At 35.3% G+C, this 19,909-nt stretch overlaps 1 protein-coding gene across 3 annotated transcripts in view; it reads left to right on the top strand.

Annotated features, from left to right (window-relative positions):
* The window catches only part of LOC110098783 (protein SABRE), a 55,644-nt gene that overhangs the window by 16,924 nt on the left and 18,811 nt on the right, over positions 1–19,909 (top strand). For 2 of the 3 annotated variants that reach the window (XM_020825706.2, XM_020825707.2), the window contains 3 exons: positions 6,220–8,349; positions 13,121–14,993; positions 15,191–15,291. In XM_020825706.2, the coding sequence (XP_020681365.1) occupies positions 6,220–8,349; positions 13,121–14,993; positions 15,191–15,291 (4,104 nt within the window). Of the gene's footprint in view, positions 1–6,203; positions 8,350–13,120; positions 14,994–15,190; positions 15,292–19,909 lie in introns of all 3 variants that reach the window. The other variant, XM_028697818.1, reaches the window with a different exon arrangement.

Raw genomic sequence — 19,909 nt, 5'->3', positions numbered from 1 at the left:
AGGAGCATAACTATGACCTGGACTTTTGACCTTCGACACCTTTCTCTACTTAGCTGGGACTTTTTCTTTCCTTGAAATAACATTTGCATATGTAGGGTGAGCCAGCCACTTGCTCAGTCAGGTACTCGAGTCTACTAAAGAATTCAATATTTGTAATTAAAATAAATTGCATAAGATATAAATAGAAATTTTAATAGTTCAGTTAAAATAAGGTGGTAATTATACAATATTCTATTTGTAACATGATTGCCGCACTACACATAATTATTAATTGTGATTATATTTTAATAGTGAAAATGATCAAAATGATCCCTTAATTCTTTATGAGTGATCAAAATGATCCTCAATTCTTTTGAGGGATCAATTTGATCTCTCAACTCTTTAAAATGAAACCCTTTTGGTCCTTTTGTTAATTTTTAACATAAAATTCAGATGTCCCAAGCATGCCGCGTGGGTATAATTGGAATAAAAAATTAATACAGAACCTTCGACTTTCACATAATGAATGCATTATAGGCAGCAGTGAGCGTCGAAACCTTCGAACCCTCCAGGAGCGTCGATGTAACACCCCAAATTGGCCCACCCTCTAACAGCAAATCTGGAGTACAACAGAGAAGGAAAATTTGAACCGGCTCCTTCTTACTAACACCCATTCCGAGTCACTACCTTAAGAATCAAGTGAGTAAAAAGAAACTTATTTAGACTCCTAGTATGTCAACCTATCAACTCCATGCTTAATCATAGGAAGCATGTAATGTATTCCAATTTACATCAAAGATAATTAAAGTAAATACAGAGCTCGACTAAAACTTTTTAGAATTTACTTACATACACAAAATTCTTTGTACAACTACCACTTTAACCTCTATGCACACCCAAAAAGTATATACACCAAAAGAACCGTCCTTCCCTTATGCCTATTGCCCTATTGGCTCCTTCCCCTTTCCTGCAGTACAACTAATGCTAATGAGCTAAGCTCCGTGAATACACAAACCATGAATAAGAAATAATAATAACATTATTAACAATTAAGTTAAAACACAATAAAATTTCATACTGGTTATAAGCATTTCATAACATTAATTTCCATCTTGTCAACCTTATAACCACTTGTATTGCACAAAACATGAATCAATCGCCATTTATATCACTTATTTTCTCCCTACATATCCTCCACCACATAAACTTGACATGTACATTTCATCACATGAACCTAGAAACATCGATATATTCAACATGTATAAATGACATTTAACATAATGCATGAATGCATGAAAGTAGCATATGTATGACAATTCCAGTAGTATGTATGGGGTAAAACTTATACATGCTCACCAGTAATAATTTATAAACTTGTTCATGGGGAATATTTATAATATTATTTTGGGACTTTTATTTTTCTATGACACTTTCTGCTAAATCAACATAAGTTGCATAGCACAAAAAACCATATAGTTAAAATCATGTGGTGATACTTTGATTTTTTCTTGAAAAAATGCTCAGAATCATCTTCTTTGCAACATATCAAAAGTTATATGATGGAAAGTTTTTTAACCTTAATTTAATCAAATAAAACCTATAAATTTTACCCGATTGACCCAAATTAAAAACTAAAGTAGGGTAATAAAAGCCTACCTCAAGAAGAATAATTTTTCCAACTGGCCTAAGGTAAAAATCTGGCTCTGGAACCTCCAAACCATAGCTTCTTTTTCTCTTTCCTCTTTCTCCTCTCTAACACCACTCCAAATGTTTCTAGTGAATGGAAATGAAGAATGGGAAATGGGTTAATAATTTTAGATATTTATATCAAAATCTCAAAATTGACCTAACGCCATAGCACTGACTTCCATAGCGTCGCTGTGCTCCCAAGGGTTTTTTGTTTTTGGAAAATTCCTCATAACCAGTCCTTAGCACTGCAGCGCCTCAAAGCACTCTTCAACAGACAGAAGTTAGTATCACAACGCCGCTCCCTCAGTGCTGCAGTGCCCCTATGACCTTAATTTTATTCACCCTGATAAAGAGTTTAACGGTGCAACACTCCCCTCTCAACATCACCGTACTCTTGGGAAATTTTCTAGCTATACATTTTTCTACATAAATCAAATTCACAGTAGTTCATAAGCACTTAGATAAATTTATTTTTTTACCAGGTTCACCTCCGGTCATTGCAGATGGACTATGTAATGTAGCCATGGATTTTACATAAGGTTAGTCTATCATCTCTTTAAGACTTTGCTTTATTAGCAAAAAATTTGATTTAGGAAAAAATATATTGTTATTAGCTTACAACAGAGTGGGGAAATGACAACCAACCTAATAAATACCCTAATATACTCAGTGAACAAAGATTTTTGTACCACCCCGAAGGATTCTCATCACCAACAATGTGTAAAGTTATCCAAAGGAACTCGGTAGACATAAGGGGAAAAAGCTTGCCAACCAATTTTAAATTGACATTTCCTCAATGGGCTTGCATCTTGGCTCACAACTCACATGCTTAGTTTTAGGCAAACATCTGAGCTTAGGCTATAACTATAATATAATGACGCTATCACAGTTAAGCTAAACCACCTACTTAGGGGGCACTTGCCATGTTCTTATTAATATGAGATTTTTGAATATGATCATATAAATATATTTGATATGAAATTTGCTCTTTGAGAGCTATGAGCTTGCTTAAATTTTTTCTTTTTAGCAAACTATTATGAAGGATGGATGGATAGCTCTATGAGCATAATTGACATTTATTTCCTCATTTTTTGTTTTTTATATTTAATATTTACTTTTTTTGTCTAGTTTTTAATGGGAGAATCGGCTTAGAAAGAATTCTCTCTATTCATGATTCTTCCATCGTTGGAAAAAAACCTGAAATATATTTTATTTTTGGTGCATTTTTATGATTGGATCTTTTCTGGTTATGATTGGAGTTAATTGAACCCATCATAGGATACAATGCTCAAAATGTTTTTCTTTGTGATTGAGAGCATGGTATTAAGTGTATACCCCTCTGATTATGATATCTAACAACCAATTCCATCATTGGGGTATGAATTTCAAGTTTTTATTTGAAATCCTATTAGGTGGATATCTTCGTTTCAATTATAAGCTTTTTGAACCACTTGAAATTCTTCTTTGGTTTGCATTGTCGAAGCTTGTTAAACTGGATAAATTTTTTTGAACATGAGCTTGACTATCAGACGTATTGAGTGGGGGTTTGCTCTACATAGTCTTTTAGATTATTTGCAAGGAAGATTGCCAATACCCTAGAAGTCTGACCATCTTTATCTTACTAGACCTTAGGCTAGTGAACTACTACTTTTTGACTTTCCTAGCTTGACTTGCTTACACTTTGCGAACTTTGGAATTTCTATTTTTTGGCTGTCTATGATGTTTTTGATTAACTAATGAGACGAATCTTCGAGAGCTTTGCATTTCAATCTTTTTAAATTTGCGTCGACATGATTGATTTTCATATAATTTTGGTCATCTTCAAAGACTTGGAGTCTCTAGTTTCTTGCTAGATTTATCATATGTGAACTCTTATAGTTATAATTTGTCAAAATTGTGTATATCATCTCCATTTCTGAGCAGATTGTCTTGGCTACCTTATGTTGGATCGACAGCTGAGTGGAAATGGTTTACTCAGAGAATTAGCTCAGAGAACTAGATTTGTTCATCTCAATTTGAACTTGATGGCTAAAAATGTTTATGCACAAATCGATGCATCAATTGCTAACAATGGTGTCGGAAATCTTCTTTGTATTCTTGCATTGTATTTATAATTGTTCTTCTAGTAGTGTCAGCGATCTTTGATGTTTGCCCCATCATTTTAATTTGGCTCGAGGGCATTGTTGACATGCTTAGTTTGCACATATGTTGGTTTCTTCTTCTTCATGTGTTTGATCGTGTCAACTCTGTCACCCATGTTTAGAGGATCAGGCTTTGAAAATTGCCAGCATATGGATTGTATTAACACTACCTTTTGCATGTAGCGTACTATGACATCGCTTAATTCTGTCTACACTAGTTCTCTTTTATAAGGGACTATAAATGATTATTGAGCTATTGGCACTATTTATTGTTCTTCAACATGCAGAAGATTGGGCCTTAAACGGGACTTGTAACTTCGATGATGGAGAGGTTGACAGGTTAAGAATTGTGACTCTATCAGTAGGTAGGGAAACTGTAGAATTTTCTTGTTTGGGTGGATTTTTAGCTTGAAAGCGTTATGCAAATGCTTTACCATAAAATTGTTGGCAAGACCCACAATTGAACTACTGATCCTTAGTTCATCATATAAATAATTGGCTAAACTTATGGCTGGGGAATTACAATTATTCTTTTGTAATTTGGATAATTTTTGAAACACAAACCTTATCTACTCCACCCCTTACATGCGGAGGATCAGGCATAGATGGGCACCATATTTCTTTTGTTATTTGTATCACATTCTTTATATTTTTTGGAATGTTAGGCATTTGCATGATTTGTACCATGTGAGAAAATAGTGCTTAATAGCGCTTTGAAGTATAGTCCTAAGAAGGTTCAATGTATGAAACATGTCTTCTAAAATAATCTTGGATTTTTTTTTTTAATTTTCTGGATTTTGTATTTTTTAGTTCTCTACATTTGTTTTTTAGAGGGTATTTTGCATCTTGTTCTTTTTCAGAATTTATTATTTTCCTAATTTTTTTAATTATTTTGTGCTTAAAAAAAATTCAGTTCTCATTTTGGACTACCTTGTGAGTTCCATGCGTGACTACAAAGCTTGTCTGAACCAACATTAGCAAATATTTGAATTGGAGATAAATATTCACATCTTTCAAAGTAGGTGAATTTGCATTGCATTTACATCGAAAAATGTGAAAACACAATGTGACTTATTATGCATCAACAATTCTATTTGAAGACTTACGCATTCAATTCTGGAGTCGTTTCTAGTTCACAGTTCAAGCAATTTGTTAGCAATGATCATCTAATCAAAATGAGTGCATTGCATGCTTTTTGAAATAACATTTGCTTGCTTTTGTCTTCCAGTTATGCATAAGTCCACGTTCCCATTGAGGATGAGTTCTTTTAAATTCTGTCATAAAAAAAGTATTATTGTTATTATTTATTTTCTTTTGCTTGTACAATTTTTGATGTATTTCCTCGTCATGTTTGTTTTCAAAAAATTATTTTCATGATTGTCTTATCATTTTCATTTCCTATGCTGTATCTTTTCTAAAACTTAAATAAAATTTCTATGCCAGCCAAGCGAGAGGTGATAAATGTTGGTCATCTCACCATGCAATCAAAAGTGTTTTAGGTGTATTGCACCAAACATCATGGCCTATGATATATGTTCAACCACACCAATAACGGTGCTTGGGGACTTTTGTATGAAGCATTTTGTGCATGAAATCACCTAAAATATACTTGAAAATGTGCTTCCCTTCACATAAAATGCCGCTATTCGGTTGCACGTGATGTGCTCGAAGTCTCCTTCTTGTCATTGTGAGATGTTTTGAGCAAGCAAACAAAACAATTTGTGAGGAAGAGTGGGATAAGTAGTCAATTAAATGGAGGGAGCTTGGGCTGGGCCTAGGAAAGGACGGCTTGAGGGAAAGAGAAGGGAAGAGGGGGGATTTATTTTATTTTTCTTTGTGGGTGGGGACATATATGTGTGCGCGCATATATATATATATATATATATATATATATTTTGATATCGAATTTCCTCCGCAAATTTTGTTTCTTTCTTGTGTGGCAAATTTTTGTCCTCCATATCCTATAGTGAAGTTGAGGGCTTCGTATTAGCGTTGACATGCTAGTCTGCACTCTGCAGTGGTAGCCTTTTTAAGATCACAGAGGAGGTCAACTGGTTTAGACTTTAGATCGTGACATTATGATTCAGAATTTGGTGGTACAAATATTGAAGCTAACAACATCAAACACCTAACCCCAAACCTGAAACACAGCCACTTTAGTACTATTCATATAATTTATCAGAAGAAAAAAATTATGGCATATTGGTTGTTTTTAAGCATTTTAACGGCTGTTTTGGTTTTTTTGTACCTTTATTGGACCTATTGCTACTATCCAATGTCAGTCATTACTACAGATATATGTTATTTGAGAATTTACTCGAAACTATCTAATACTTTCGACTGCATGTTGTTTTGCACAAGAGTTGGCGAAGCTGATGTGATTTGCTCTTACAGTTGTCTTTTAATGTAGGGGTGCGCACAATCGTCTCATCTGTTTGCAAACAATATAGCAAGCAAGGGAGTTCAAGTTCATGCAGAACTCGGTGAAGTACATTTCTATATGGCAGATGAATATCAGAAATGTCTAAAGCTAGATTTATTTGATTCGGAAGCTAATTTTGGATCTTTACTGCATATGGCAAGGGTTGGTTTAGATTGGGGACTTCGGGAGATGGAAGCACATGAAGACCAAGATTCTAACCGGTTGAAATTAGTTTTTGCTATTGATATAACTGGCATGGGGTTATATTTTGGCTTTAGTCATATTGAATCTCTACTGTTGACTTTGTCCTCCTTTCAGTCATTCCTCAAAAGTTTACCTATTTTTCGTAAACGAGATTTACATGATAAGGCTGGGCATTCAAGAAAAAATTCTGCAAATGGGAGTCGAATCTTAAAACTAAACCTTGAAAAATGTAATATTAAATATTGTGGTGAAGTAAATATGGATGATATGGTCATTGCGGACCCCAAGCGTGTGAATTTTGGTTCACAAGGTGGTGTTGTTATGATCAATGTCTCTGCGGATGGTACTACTCGCAGGGCAAGCATCATTTCAAATACTACAAGTGGCTGCAAGAAATTGAAATTTTGCACATCTCTAAGCATCTCTCACGTTAGTGTTTGCTTAAATAAGGAAAGACGTTCTCTGCAGATTGATCTTGAGAGAACTAGGTCTATTTATCAGGAAAGTTACAATGACCATATGTATGGTTCTAAAGTTACTATATTTGATGTGCAACATGCAAAATTTGTCCGACGCTCTGGTGGCCTCAGTGAAGTTGCTGTCTGCTCACTTCTCAATGTGACTGATATTTCAATTAGGTGGGAACCTGATGTACATTTGGCAGCTTTTGAATTTATGACTGCTGTGAAATGCTTTTTACATAAAATAAGGAATCATGGTTCTTGTGATGGAGTCAAGGAAGAACTCGATATCCTAAAAGACAAGGAAGCTGAAAAAGAAATTGTTTCGGTACAGGCAAAATCCTATAAGAATCATGCTAAAAGGGAGGCAGTCTTTGCCATTGATGTGGAGAAGCTGAAATTAACTGCTGAGATTGCAGATGGTGTTGAAGCAGTTATTCACGTGCAGTCTATTTTTTCAGAGAATGCAAGGATCGGTGTGTTACTTGAAGAGCTTGTTCTAAGTTTTAATAATGCTAATGTTCTCAAAAGCAGCAGAATGCAGATTTCTCGCATTCCAGTTTCTGCATCAGGTAATTTGGCAGATGCTAAAGTACAGTTGACCTCTTCATGGGATACTACTACATGGGATTGGGTGATTCAAGGTCCTGATCTTCATATTTGCATGCCTTACAGGCTGCAGTTACGTGCTATTGAGGATGCAGTGGAGGATATGGTGCGTGGCTTGAAATTAATCGCTAATGCCAAGGCTAGTCTCATGCATGTGAAAAAAGACAATTACAGGAAGCCTAAGTCCAAGCCTGCAAATTTTGGTACTGCTAGATTTATCATTCGCAAGCTAACTGCAGATATTGAGGAAGAACCTATACAAGGATGGCTCGATGAACACTATCAGCTGATGAAGACTGAGATTTGTGAGGCAGCTGTCAGAGGTAAGTTTCTTGATGACATTCTTGACATGGGAACCAATTCTGGAGTTTCTGAAAACAAGGAATTTTGTTCTGAAAAGAAGCTTTTCCATGATGGAGTTGAGATTGATAAATCAAATGACTTGGCCATTAAAGACTTATATGAAGATATTCAAAAGCAGGCATTTCGATCTTATTATAGAGCATGCAAGAAATTAGTACCCTCGGAAGGGTCAGGAGCATGCACAGAGGGCTTTCAATCTGGTTTTAAGACAAGCAAGAACAGAGAATCACTACTATCTCTCTGTGCTACGGAGTTAGATGTAACTTTGACCAAAGTTGTTGGAGGGGACGTTGCAATGGTTGAATTCATAAAAAAGATGGATCCAGTCAGCTTAGACAATGACATACCTTTTTCTCGGACATATGGAAGAGATGTTGATTTAACTACAGGATCTTTAGTTGTCCAACTAAGAAATTACACATTTCCCCTCTTTTCTGCAACTGCTGGAAAATGTAAAGGTCGCATTGTGCTTGCTCAGCAGGTAGGCTCAACGAGTTTTGTTCTCCGACTTTATTGATCAGTGTAGTTTTCACTTATCATCGTTTTTATTACTTTTCAGCTGCAATGCATTGTACTGCTTCATCTTGGTGTCTGAAGAGATTTTTTTTTTAAATTCCTGTTCTATTCATTTGTATCCTTGATGTGAAACAATCCCATGCGGAAATGATTTTCTTAATGAAAGTTTGCACGCTTAGATTTAGAGGCCATAATAGGCAAGTTCTTATGCGGAATTGAACGATAAGATAAATATTAAAAGTCACTTAGCTTAAGTTAAATTACATGAATAAAAGTTAAGTTCAAAACGATAGCCAACTTAATCCGACATTGCATACATGGCTCATTCCAACAATAAATTCCAATACTAACACTAAGATTAGTCTATGAAAAGTCCCTCACACAACTCTTCCTATTACTAGGTTCTAGCGGCGAATAATTGACATGATCTTCGTGAAGATAATAAATTCACATTCAAGGATGCAACTATGAAGATAGAGAGTCGAGTGTCGATTTTACCCAAAGGCAAGAGAGATACGCGCTCCGGCAAGGTAGTATGGTAGTTGGGAATGAAGAGGGCAGCAACCACGAACCTCCTCGCACTTCGCCGAGATTAACTTTCCTCACAAACGTGGACAGCAGTTGGTGGCTGCAGGGATTTTCCGGGACTGCAGGAATCCTTGGGCAGCAATTGTTTTGACTTTGGAAACCTGTCTGGTCTACAGAACAGCAAGGTCTTGCTGCCGTAATCCTTGTACAGCAGTTAGGAGCTCTCCAAAGGTAAGAAATCTGGTGCAAGGGGCTTCAGAACAATAGTTTCAACCTTCCTCTAGTGCAGGACAGCAAATAGACATTTGGGGGAGAGGGGAAAATCGTAGAGGAGCCTGAAGAGAGGCGGCTAGGTTTGGGAGCCGTGAGGGCTGTCCTCATGCCATGAAATTTGAATTGGATTCAACCCAATTCTTTCCTTATTTGGACTTTGGCAATTATGGAAATTTTGGAGCTCATTCAAATTTGAATTTTCGAAATTTGAAGAACAAGGTGGGTGATGACGTGGAGGTAAGTTATGAGAACTCCAATTTAATTTAATTTGAAATTGGAATTTATCAAATAAAACTTTCCTAAATTGGATTTCCAAATTAGGAAAGAATTCGAAATTCGAAATTCAAATTTCAAATTTGGAGCATGCGGGAGGGAGTGGACGGTTGGGGAGGTTGCCGGCAAAGTGGCCGGCCGGAGCCGTGAGGGTGGCCGGCGGGTGGACTCCAAGGGGCGGCGGCAATGGAGCTAGGGGAATACTTTGTGGATGAAGAGGGGAGAAAAGAGAAGAACAAGAATATACGAGAAATATAGAGATAACTAACGAACTCACAAAGAAATCGTAAGAACCGCGAATCTCGGACTCTTCCAAAGATTGGCGGGTATTGCGAATTACCCTCCTCGGGCTTCTCCTCTCATGAACTCACTAAGAGATCAACAAAAACATGAAACTTTTCATTATCAATAATCATCCCCCTTTCCAAGAGGAAGGGGAAGGCTTAAATAGCCAATTACATGAAGGAAAAATAAAAGACATAATTGCCCCTAGGGCCACATAAGACAAAACCCTCAAGTGAGGGTAGAAAGGGAAAAGTACAAATAGCAAATAAAATACATCAAGATAAGTAAACACGATCGTAGCCGTTGATCTTCGATGTCCTCATCAATCCTTTTTTAAAGTTAATCTTTTCTATTAGTTGGCTTTGCCATTTTTTTATTGAGAATTTGCAAGAATAAGAGTTCAATTATGATATCTTGTTTCTGGGAAATAGTGAATAATGTAATGCTGAATTTCCTTTGTGAGCTTTAGAATATGCTAAATTATTGATGCACAACCAAGCTGCACACCTGCAAAGGCAAATACATTTAATCCTACGGAAATGCAATGTGGATTCATACACCAGGCTCATGCATATCTAAGCTCATATACATTAGACATGCATATAAATTGATGATATTGAAATAACATCTGATTTTGACAATTGTTGTCTTCTTAATCAGTATTATAAATTTTTTTTCTAAGATGCAATGCTTCTGAATGGGTTTGAAATTCTCACATGATTCTCATCAGAAGAAACCTAACTCTAAGAATGACACTGGACATGGTGCAAGGATAGAAATAATTTCTCACCATTTTGGTGAATTGGGGTTGCTGTGGATTCAGTTAGGTTCAATTCTTGCCAAATTCATGAACTGAACCTGCCAAAATGAATTCTAAAATATTTTAACCAATGCTGAAAAAAATTGTTCGTGAATAAACTGAATGTTGTATTGTGATTCTGTTCAGGTCTATTTTTTTCCGAAGTCATTGCAATAAATTGGTTGAAATGATGTGTATATACATGTTACATATTCCAACTTTTTTTTAACTTATTCTGGCAAATAATGCAAAAAAAAAAAAAAAATTTCTGGCAAATAATGCATATCATATTGATTAAATAGCTTTGTGTTTGCTTGCATCATTCAATTATCTAATGTTCATGTTTTTGAGTTGCACCTTAGTTTATTTTTCCTATTCCCTGTCGGAAGTGTAGACCACCTGATACAGATTAGTTTTTTAACTATTTTGGTCAAAAGAGTTACATATTGTGGACCAGCTTGTTTGCATCTGTTTAGTTTAGATTGGTTATCTAGTTTGATGCTCCAAAGTTACACTATTACCATAATTATTTAAACTCCTTAAATAGAGTATGTTTGGTAGATTTTCATGCTTTGTTCTGTAACTTTAACTATGCTGCAAAACTGATTTCAGCCTCATCGGATAAAAAGAAAGAATTTGCTTACTACGTGTCATGTCGTAGGTTTTACAATCTTGCATGGTATTAAATGTTATTATACCTCAATGTAGAATTATTTTGAGATCTAATTATAAGTTTCTAAGATTATGTTTTTTTCTTATTCGTCTTCTTCCATTTGTAACAAAATATAGTGTTTCTAGGCAATAATGTATAAAGTGGTTAATGGTCTACTATCTCCATAGCCTTGTTCTCATTTTTTTTCCCTTCTGCTGTAGTATGCTCCTTACTTTTGTAATCTCAAGGCATACGTTTGCAAAATGTGATTCTGATTTTTCAAATAAAAGTTTATCAAAGAATTTCATCATCTAAGATTTTATTTTATTATTTTATTAACTTGATCATTGTTTACTGCATTTTTTAGTGATGCCCATGAGTAAGAGAAAGAAAAAGAAGAGCATATTAATCTATTGAACAACAATAGAGGTGCTGATATATATTCTATGAAAGAGAAACTCAAATGTGAACCTATTTCTTATTTTGTTTGCAAGGAAATGTAGTTTATGAAGGCTTTCAATTTGCTAGAAGATATTATATAGCATCATCAGGGTGGTTTTTTGCACATTTAGGAAAAACTTATCGATGCCATCCTTTTTAGTTGCATACTATTTCAATGTCAGTTCATGAAGGTAGCTTACATAATAATTATGGATTATTTGTTCTATGCCACACCTTATGCCTTATTCATTCGACTTGAAAAGTTATTTGTTGTTGGGCATTAAATATTTATATTTTATTTTTCTTATTCAAAGGGAAAGAGAATTTGAAAGTCTTTCAATTCTAGCAATTTATCAAGCAAAGTAGACTTATTAAATTTAGAAGTAAAGAATGATTCAAATAAAATATATCAGACAATTCCTAACTCACAGGGATCAATAATTAACACAATAAAATTTGCATGGAAGTGTCCCAAAATATATTATTTATTCAACTATAGAGCATCTAATAATCATCAGAGTTTATATACATTACCTGATAATGTTTCTTATCTTACATCAAAACTAGCATCAAAACATGGGATAGTCGATTCAAAGCCTTATCGTGACTCATGCTCAATCTTATCTTTCCCTTCGCCTAAAACAAGAACCAGAATAATATATGATGAGCTATAAAGCTCAGTAATATAAATAACTCTTGTACTAAATTGAAATATTTGAGGAATTAGAACAATATGATATGCTAATCATGAACTAGATATAAGAATTTAAAAATATAATCATAGACTAGTCTAAGGACATTACTTGTAATCATTCATAAGTGAAATAGCTTGAATAGTAATGTAGCATAACAATAAGTGAATTAATCTTTTTTAAGGAAACTCTTAAAAGAAATGTGAAATGACCAAACATTATATGCACAATGCTAGTCACGTGTGTAGGTGTCAGTAGAGTTGACTAATCCTAGTGTAATACTCATTTGCTTATTTTATTTATTTCTTCGCATCAAAGATCTTATCTTAGCTTTAAAATAGATCATGTATTTATTGCTTCATTCATTGACTATCAGAAGGTAGTGGACTGTAACAGAACTACACCACATATCATAGGGTTTTAACCTAGTTCCAATGCTAGATCATAAAGTTTAATAGATCATATTCTATCATTTATTATTCTTGCCAAAATTTCCAAGGACAAAAAAGGGTTGGTTTTCAGTATATTAAATAATTTTTTGTAAATTTAAGGGAAATGTTGGGGAGTTCTAATTCTGTTTCGTTATATTACTTTGTTTTTCTTTACCGTTATAATGATCTATTTTAATTGGGCACCATGATATTACTTTTGTGAGCTATATTTTTTCGTACTTATATTAGTGAACTTCTTTGATGCCTTTTAACTCTTATATGGCAGATATTCCGCATTCAACTTTTTTTTTAAACTGGAGTATACTTGTTAGTTATTCAGCATGTTTTTCTCCTGATTTCAGGCTACTAGTTTCCAACCTCAAGTAGAACAAGATGTTTACATTGGAAAATGGTGGAAGGTGCGTATGCTCCGTTCAGCCAGTGGGACAACTCCTCCAATTAAAATGTACTCAGACCTGCCGATATATTTTAACAAAGCTGAACTTTCCTTTGGGGTGGGGTATGAACCAAGTTTTGCTGATATCAGCTATGCATTTACGGTAGCTCTTCGCCGAGCCAACCTTGGCAGTAAGAGTTGGTCATCCACCACCAAGGATCAAAATGTATCTTTAAGTAATCCACCCAAAAAAGAACGAAGTTTACCTTGGTGGGATGATATGCGGTATTATATTCATGGGAGAATTTGCTTGTTTTTCATGGAGACCAGATGGAATCTGCTAGCAACAACAAATCCTTATGAGAAGTTAGATGAGCTTAAAATTGTTTCAGCTTACATGGAGATCCAGCAGACAGATGGCCATCTATTTTTTTTGGCAAAGGATTTCAAGATTTATTTGAGTAGCCTTGAGAGTCTTGTAAAAAATTGCAGTTTGAAGCTTCCCAGTGTTTCTGTTCCTTTTCTCCGTTCTCCCGCTTTTTCTCTTGATGTTTCCATGGATTGGGGCTGCGAATCAGGTTGCCCACTTAATCATTACTTGCATGCATTTCCAAAGGAAGGGGAACCTCGAAAGAAAGTTTTTGATCCATTTCGTTCCACCTCTCTTTCACTAAGGTGGAATTTTTCTCTCAGACCCTCTCTGCATTGTTATGATGAACATAGCTCATCTTCTGCTGTTGCCAATGGCCTATTACCAGATGAACCCTTGCATGATTCTTCACAAACGATGAAAAACATTGCTGCTAATTCTCCAACAATGAACATAGGCGCTCATGACTTGGCTTGGTTGTTCAAGTGGTGGAACCTGAACTATATTCCTCCTCATAAACTACGTTCTTTTTCACGGTGGCCACGCTTTCGCGTTTCTAGAGCAGCCAGATCTGGTAACTTATCACTGGACAAGGTTATGACTGAATTTTTTCTCCGGCTCGATGCTACACCATCATGCATCAGATATATGCCCCTAAGTGAAGATGATCCTGCTAGTGGCCTTACATTTGAAATGACTAGGCTTAAGTATGAACTTTGCTATAGCCGTGGCAAGCAGTTGTATACTTTCCACTGTAAACGCGAACCTCTTGATCTTGTATATCAGGGCCTTGACTTACATCTTCTCAAGGCATTTCTATGTACTAACAATAAACAAGATGTTCAATCAACAAAGGGAGCTTCACTGGCACTTTCAACTGATAATTTTGGTAATGAATATTTCATGTATCCAAGTGGTTCCAGTGGAAAAAATGGTGACGATGGTTTTCTCTTATATTCTGATTATTTTACTATTCGTAGGCAGGCCCCAAAGGCTGATCCTGCTAGGCTTTTAGCTTGGCAAGAAGCTGGTAGGAGAAATCTTGAGATGACCTACGTGAGGTCTGAGTTTGAAAATGGGAGTGAAAGTGACCATACACGGTCTGATCCTAGTGATGATGATGGATTCAATGTTGTAATTGCCGACAATTGTAGACGGGTATTTGTTTATGGTCTTAAGCTGTTGTGGACTATTGAAAATAGAGATGCTGTTTGGTCGTGGGTTGGAGGCATATCGAAAGCATTCGAACCACATAAACCATCTCCTTCCAGGCAGTATGCACAGAGGAAATTGTTGGAGGAACAGCAAAGAAATGAAGGGCCAGGAATTCCTGGAGATGACAATCTTAGGCCATTGGCAGCAATCCATGGTTCGAATTCTCCCCCCTCTCAGCATGTTGAGGCCTTAAGTTCACTGTCTTCTGTTTCTGTTTCTACTAAAATGGACTGTACAACATCCAACGCTGTTGGTAAGTTTTGACATGTATACAAATTTATTCTCAAATGTAATATAAATATTGGTATATTTTGAAGATAGTTGCTCCCATGAAATTGTCTGAAAGCTCTAATTAGTTCTATTAACTTTCTAAAGCTGCGTCTAATGTAGTTTTTTATATCACGTTTCCATCTTGGTCAAAGTTTTATTCTTCATCCATTTTTGTGATAGTGAATCATGGACGTATTGGTGACTCTGAAGAGGACGGGGCACGCCACTTTATGGTGAATGTAATTCAGCCTCAATTCAACCTTCATTCAGAGGAAGCTAATGTATGCACAATGTTTTATTCAGCGCAGTCTTTTTCCAACATAATCTGAATATTTTGTGCTCTTTCTGGCATGTGTTAGATTTCTTTCTGAGAAATGTGCAGATAAAAATTTCTTTTAATTGTGTGGTTGGGTACAAAGAATTGTACTATTTAAGAATTGCGAGTTTGACTTCCAATATGGGTTCAGCTACTCCAGTAGTTTGATTTCTTGAACCCATTACGTCTTAAAAAATGCATTCAAAATTTGATCATTTGACAGTTTATTTGAAAGCTTTGCTATTCTTGCATGCGTTTGTTAAGAAAATTTTATTGATGTCCTTGTTCTTTATTTTGTTCCATTTTGTTCCCTTAAGTATGTTGAAAGTGCTTCTTTCATCTATTTTATCTATTCATCTGATGGTGTTTGCATGCAACCAAAAAATCAACTCCCCTGAAGCAAGGTACACCGGAATTGCTGAGACAATATAAATAAGGAAGAAAACACTTGAAATATATACCAAACAACGATTTCTGAAGTTAGTTTATAATCAAGATGTTAGGTTTTTGAATTCTCAATGCAAGTTGTTGAATCCTATAAGTACAAAGGAGATGTGAAATTTCAAGCATCCAGAAGAGAATAAAATTCCATAGATTCATAACTCAATATTTCATTGATCATATTATGCTTTTTATTATAAATAAAGGTTTATTTATAGAAATTGCTAAAATTTAAAAGTCAAAATTTACCCTAAGGTTAATTTCAAGCATCCAGAAGAGACTAAAATCTCATAACACTGTCGTTGTCAGGTCCCAAGTCCTTGATGAGAAAAGTGGATGGTTGCATTAGGTAGTCGACAGCCAGTGTAAAACTTGTCGAACAATAATGACATGAATCCTTTAAGAAATTGTGTTAATGCTAGGGCGTCCCCTGGAAGCGACGCGCTGTATGGCCTGAATACAGTGACAAGTGTGCAAGGGCCGCTGCACCGGCACCCGGGTGCAGTGTTAAATAGGCAAGGGTTCCGACATCAAGGACTGATGTGGGCAAAGAAGCTAGTCCATGAAACTAAAATTAGGATAGGAACTTGGAATATAGATTCCCTTACAGGAAAATTAATAGAATTAATAGATATTATGATTTATAGGAAGTTAAATATTTTGTGCATTCATGAAACTAAATGTGTTGGAGAGAAGGCTAAGGAATTGATAGTTTAGGATTTAAACTTTGGTATTCGGGTAGGAGTCGTACTAGAAATGGTGTAGGTGTTATTATAGATAAGAGTTTAAAGGATAATGTTATAAAAATTAATAGGATTGGAGATAGAATTATAGCTTTAAAGATTGTTGGTGATAATAAGATTGTTAATATTATAAGTGCTTATGCTCCTCAAGTAGGTTTGGATATGAGTTCTAAATTAAATTTTTGGAATGACTTAGAAAAATTAATACAAAATATACCTCTTGAAGAAAGAGTTTTTATTGGAGGAGATTTAAATGGACATGTTGGTAAAGAGGTAGTTGATTTTAAAAGCATTCATGGTGGCCATGGATTTGGAACGACGAATGAAGGTGGCAAGACCATATTAGATTTTTGTTTAGCTTATGATTTTTCAATTGCTAATACCTTATTTAAGAAAAGGAATGAGCATCTCATCACTTATAAAAATGGATATAATACAACCCAGATTGACTATTTTCTTATTAGAAAATTAAATCGTTTAGATTGCAAAGATTGTAAAGTTATTCCGAGTGAAAATTTATGTACCCAACATCGATTATTAGTTTTGGACTTTAAGATAAAAGGGCATAAAATAAAAAATAAAGTAAAACAATTTTCTAGGATTAGATGGGGGCATTTAAAGAATATTAACCAAAATATTTTTGTGAGTAAGATTTTAGATCTTAAGATTTTGTCTGTGCATGAGGATGCTAATATTATGTGGGAAAAAGTGGCTAGTGATATTAAGAATATTGCAAAAGATGTGCTTGGAGTATCTAAGGGAAAAGCTCCTAATAGTAAAAATAGTTGGTGGTGGAATCCAATTGTGCAAGAAAAGATTAAAAATAAGAAGATTTGTTATAAAAATTGGTTTAATTTTAAAAATTCTGATAATTGGGAATTATATAAAGTGGCTCGTAAGGATTCTAAGAAAGCAATATGCGATGCAAAGACATTAGCTTTTAGCGATTTATATAATAGATTAAATACTAAGGAGGGAGAAAGATATATGTATAAGTTAGCCAAACAAAGAGATAGGAGTAGTAAGGATTTAGTTCAAGTGAAGTGTATTAAGGATGAAGATCAAAAAATACTTTTCTTAGAAGATGATATTCAACAAAGATGGATGAGATATTTTGCTAAACTTTTTAATGAAGAGTGTGAAAATAAGATTGACTATAGTGACCTTAGCACCCTAAATGAAAGTAAAGATTTCTGTTTTTATCGGCGTATTAGTAAAACTGAAGTTAGAAAGGCTTTAAAGAAAATGAAGGGTGAAAAAACTGTTGGACCTGATGATATTCCAATAGAGGTGTGGAAATGCTTAGGATGCTACCGCGTGATATTGATGCTTCTCAAAATCACTTTGGATTCATGTCGGGTAGGTCGACTATGGAAGCCATACATTTATTCAGAGGTTTGATGGATAAATATAGAGAAAATAAGGAGGATCTACATATGATATTTATTGATTTAGAAAAAGCATATGATAAAGTTCCAAGAGAAGTGCTATGGAGAGTTCTTGAAAAGAAAGGAGTTAATAATGCTTATATTCAAATCATTAAAGATATGTATGCATGAGCTATTACTTGTGTTCAAACACAAGGTGGTTTGACCAAGTATTTCCTTATTTCGGTTGGGTTACATCAAGGATCAGCCTTAAGCCCATATCTTTTTGCTTTAGTCTTGGATGTTCTCACTAGACATTTGCAAGAGGATGTACCTTGGTGTATGCTTTTTGCTGATGATATTCTTCTTGTTGATAAGACTAGAGAGGGAGTTGAAGGTAAACTTGAATTATGGAGGTCAACCTTAGAGTCTAAAGGTTTTCGCTTTAGTAGATCTAAAACGGAATATATGGAGTGTAATTTTAGTAGTAATAGACCTAGTGATGGGATTGTGACTTTGGGCGATCAAGTCATTAATAAGAGTACATGTTTTAGATATCTTGGATCTATTGTTCAGAGTGATGGTGAAATAGATGGGGATATTATCAGTAGAATTCAAGTTGGATGGTTGAAGTGGAGGAATGCATCGGGCTTGTTATGTGATAGAAATGTACCCCTCAAACTTAAGGGAAAATTCTATAAGATGGTAGTGAGGCCTGCAATGCTTTATGGTGCCGAATGTTGGCCATTAAAAGAGAAGCATAATACTAAGTTAAGTGTGGCAGAGATGAGGATGCTCAGGTGGATGAGTGGCTTTACCCTTAAAGATAGAACACGAAATGAGCATATATGAAAAGGTTGGAGTAGCTCCAGTAGAAGATAAGATTAGAGAGAGTCACCTTAGATGGTTTGGTCACTTTGACTTATGTTAAGAAAGGTAGGGGTAGACCTAAAAAGACTTGGTTAGAAAATATTAGGAATGACCTTTGTATATTAGATTTAAACGAGAATTTGACTTTTAATAGGACACAATGGAGAAAAATGATTCATGTAGCCGACCCCACGTAGTGGGATAAAGGCTTGATGATGATGATGATGTTATTGTTAATTATAAGATAATCTCATAAAAACGAGTGATGACTATGCAAGCTACTTCTTTTAATAAATTTAAAATTCATATATATATCTAATGCAATCAAAAATTTGGGGAGGGACCCAAATTTTTTATCACAAAAACACAAACAGCTTCCTATATAAAAGAAGACACAAAATGCTAAAAAAGAAGAGATAACTTAGAAATTTTAGAACAAACTTTTACATTTCATATAAACGAACACTTTTATAAATAAAGACTTACAACTCTTAAAATTAAACGACTTACAAACAAAGACTCTAACAAGACACCCTAAACTTGCTTACTTTGAGAAGAGGGATACAGGTGAGGTGGTCACTTGCGGAGAGACGAAAGAGATTAGAAGCCGAGAAGAAGGGTGGAAAGAGCTCGCAAGATTTCCTAGAGGAGAAGAGAAGAAGAAGTGGACAGAGCTCGCAAGCTTTTCCAACAAAACCCGCAGGTTTACATTTTCAAAAATCATTCACATAACATTCTAAAACAGCCACAAAACAACTCTATTTATAGGCACAAAAGAAGGAATACAAACAGCTACTTTAATGAATTTTCACAAGAACCCAAGCATCATAAGTCATGGAATTCCCCCAAGCATTTCACGGAAAACAGCCCAGCTAGGGAACCGAAGAAGCAGCCACGGGAACCAAAGAGGCCCGCACAGAACCGAGGCACCAAAAGACACGGAAAGGCCACCCAGCTCGGGAATCCAGCAGCCAACCGGAAACCAAGGAGCCATGGCACGGGAAACAACCAGCACATCCACGGGAACCAAAGGGTTAAGCCACGGGAACCAAAGGGACAATAAATGGGGGAATGAATCTCAATTTATGAGCTAAAAAGGCTCTCTACTAGACATTAATGAACTGATATCTAGTAGAGAAAAGCATTTATGTGCTTGAAACAT

This window comes from Dendrobium catenatum, unplaced genomic scaffold (assembly GCF_001605985.2).
Source record: "Dendrobium catenatum unplaced genomic scaffold, ASM160598v2 fragScaff_scaffold_1001, whole genome shotgun sequence".
NCBI lineage: Eukaryota > Viridiplantae > Streptophyta > Magnoliopsida > Asparagales > Orchidaceae > Dendrobium > Dendrobium catenatum.
The sequence above is the reverse complement of the archived record's forward strand: the minus strand, read 5'-3'. Positions and strand labels throughout refer to the sequence as shown.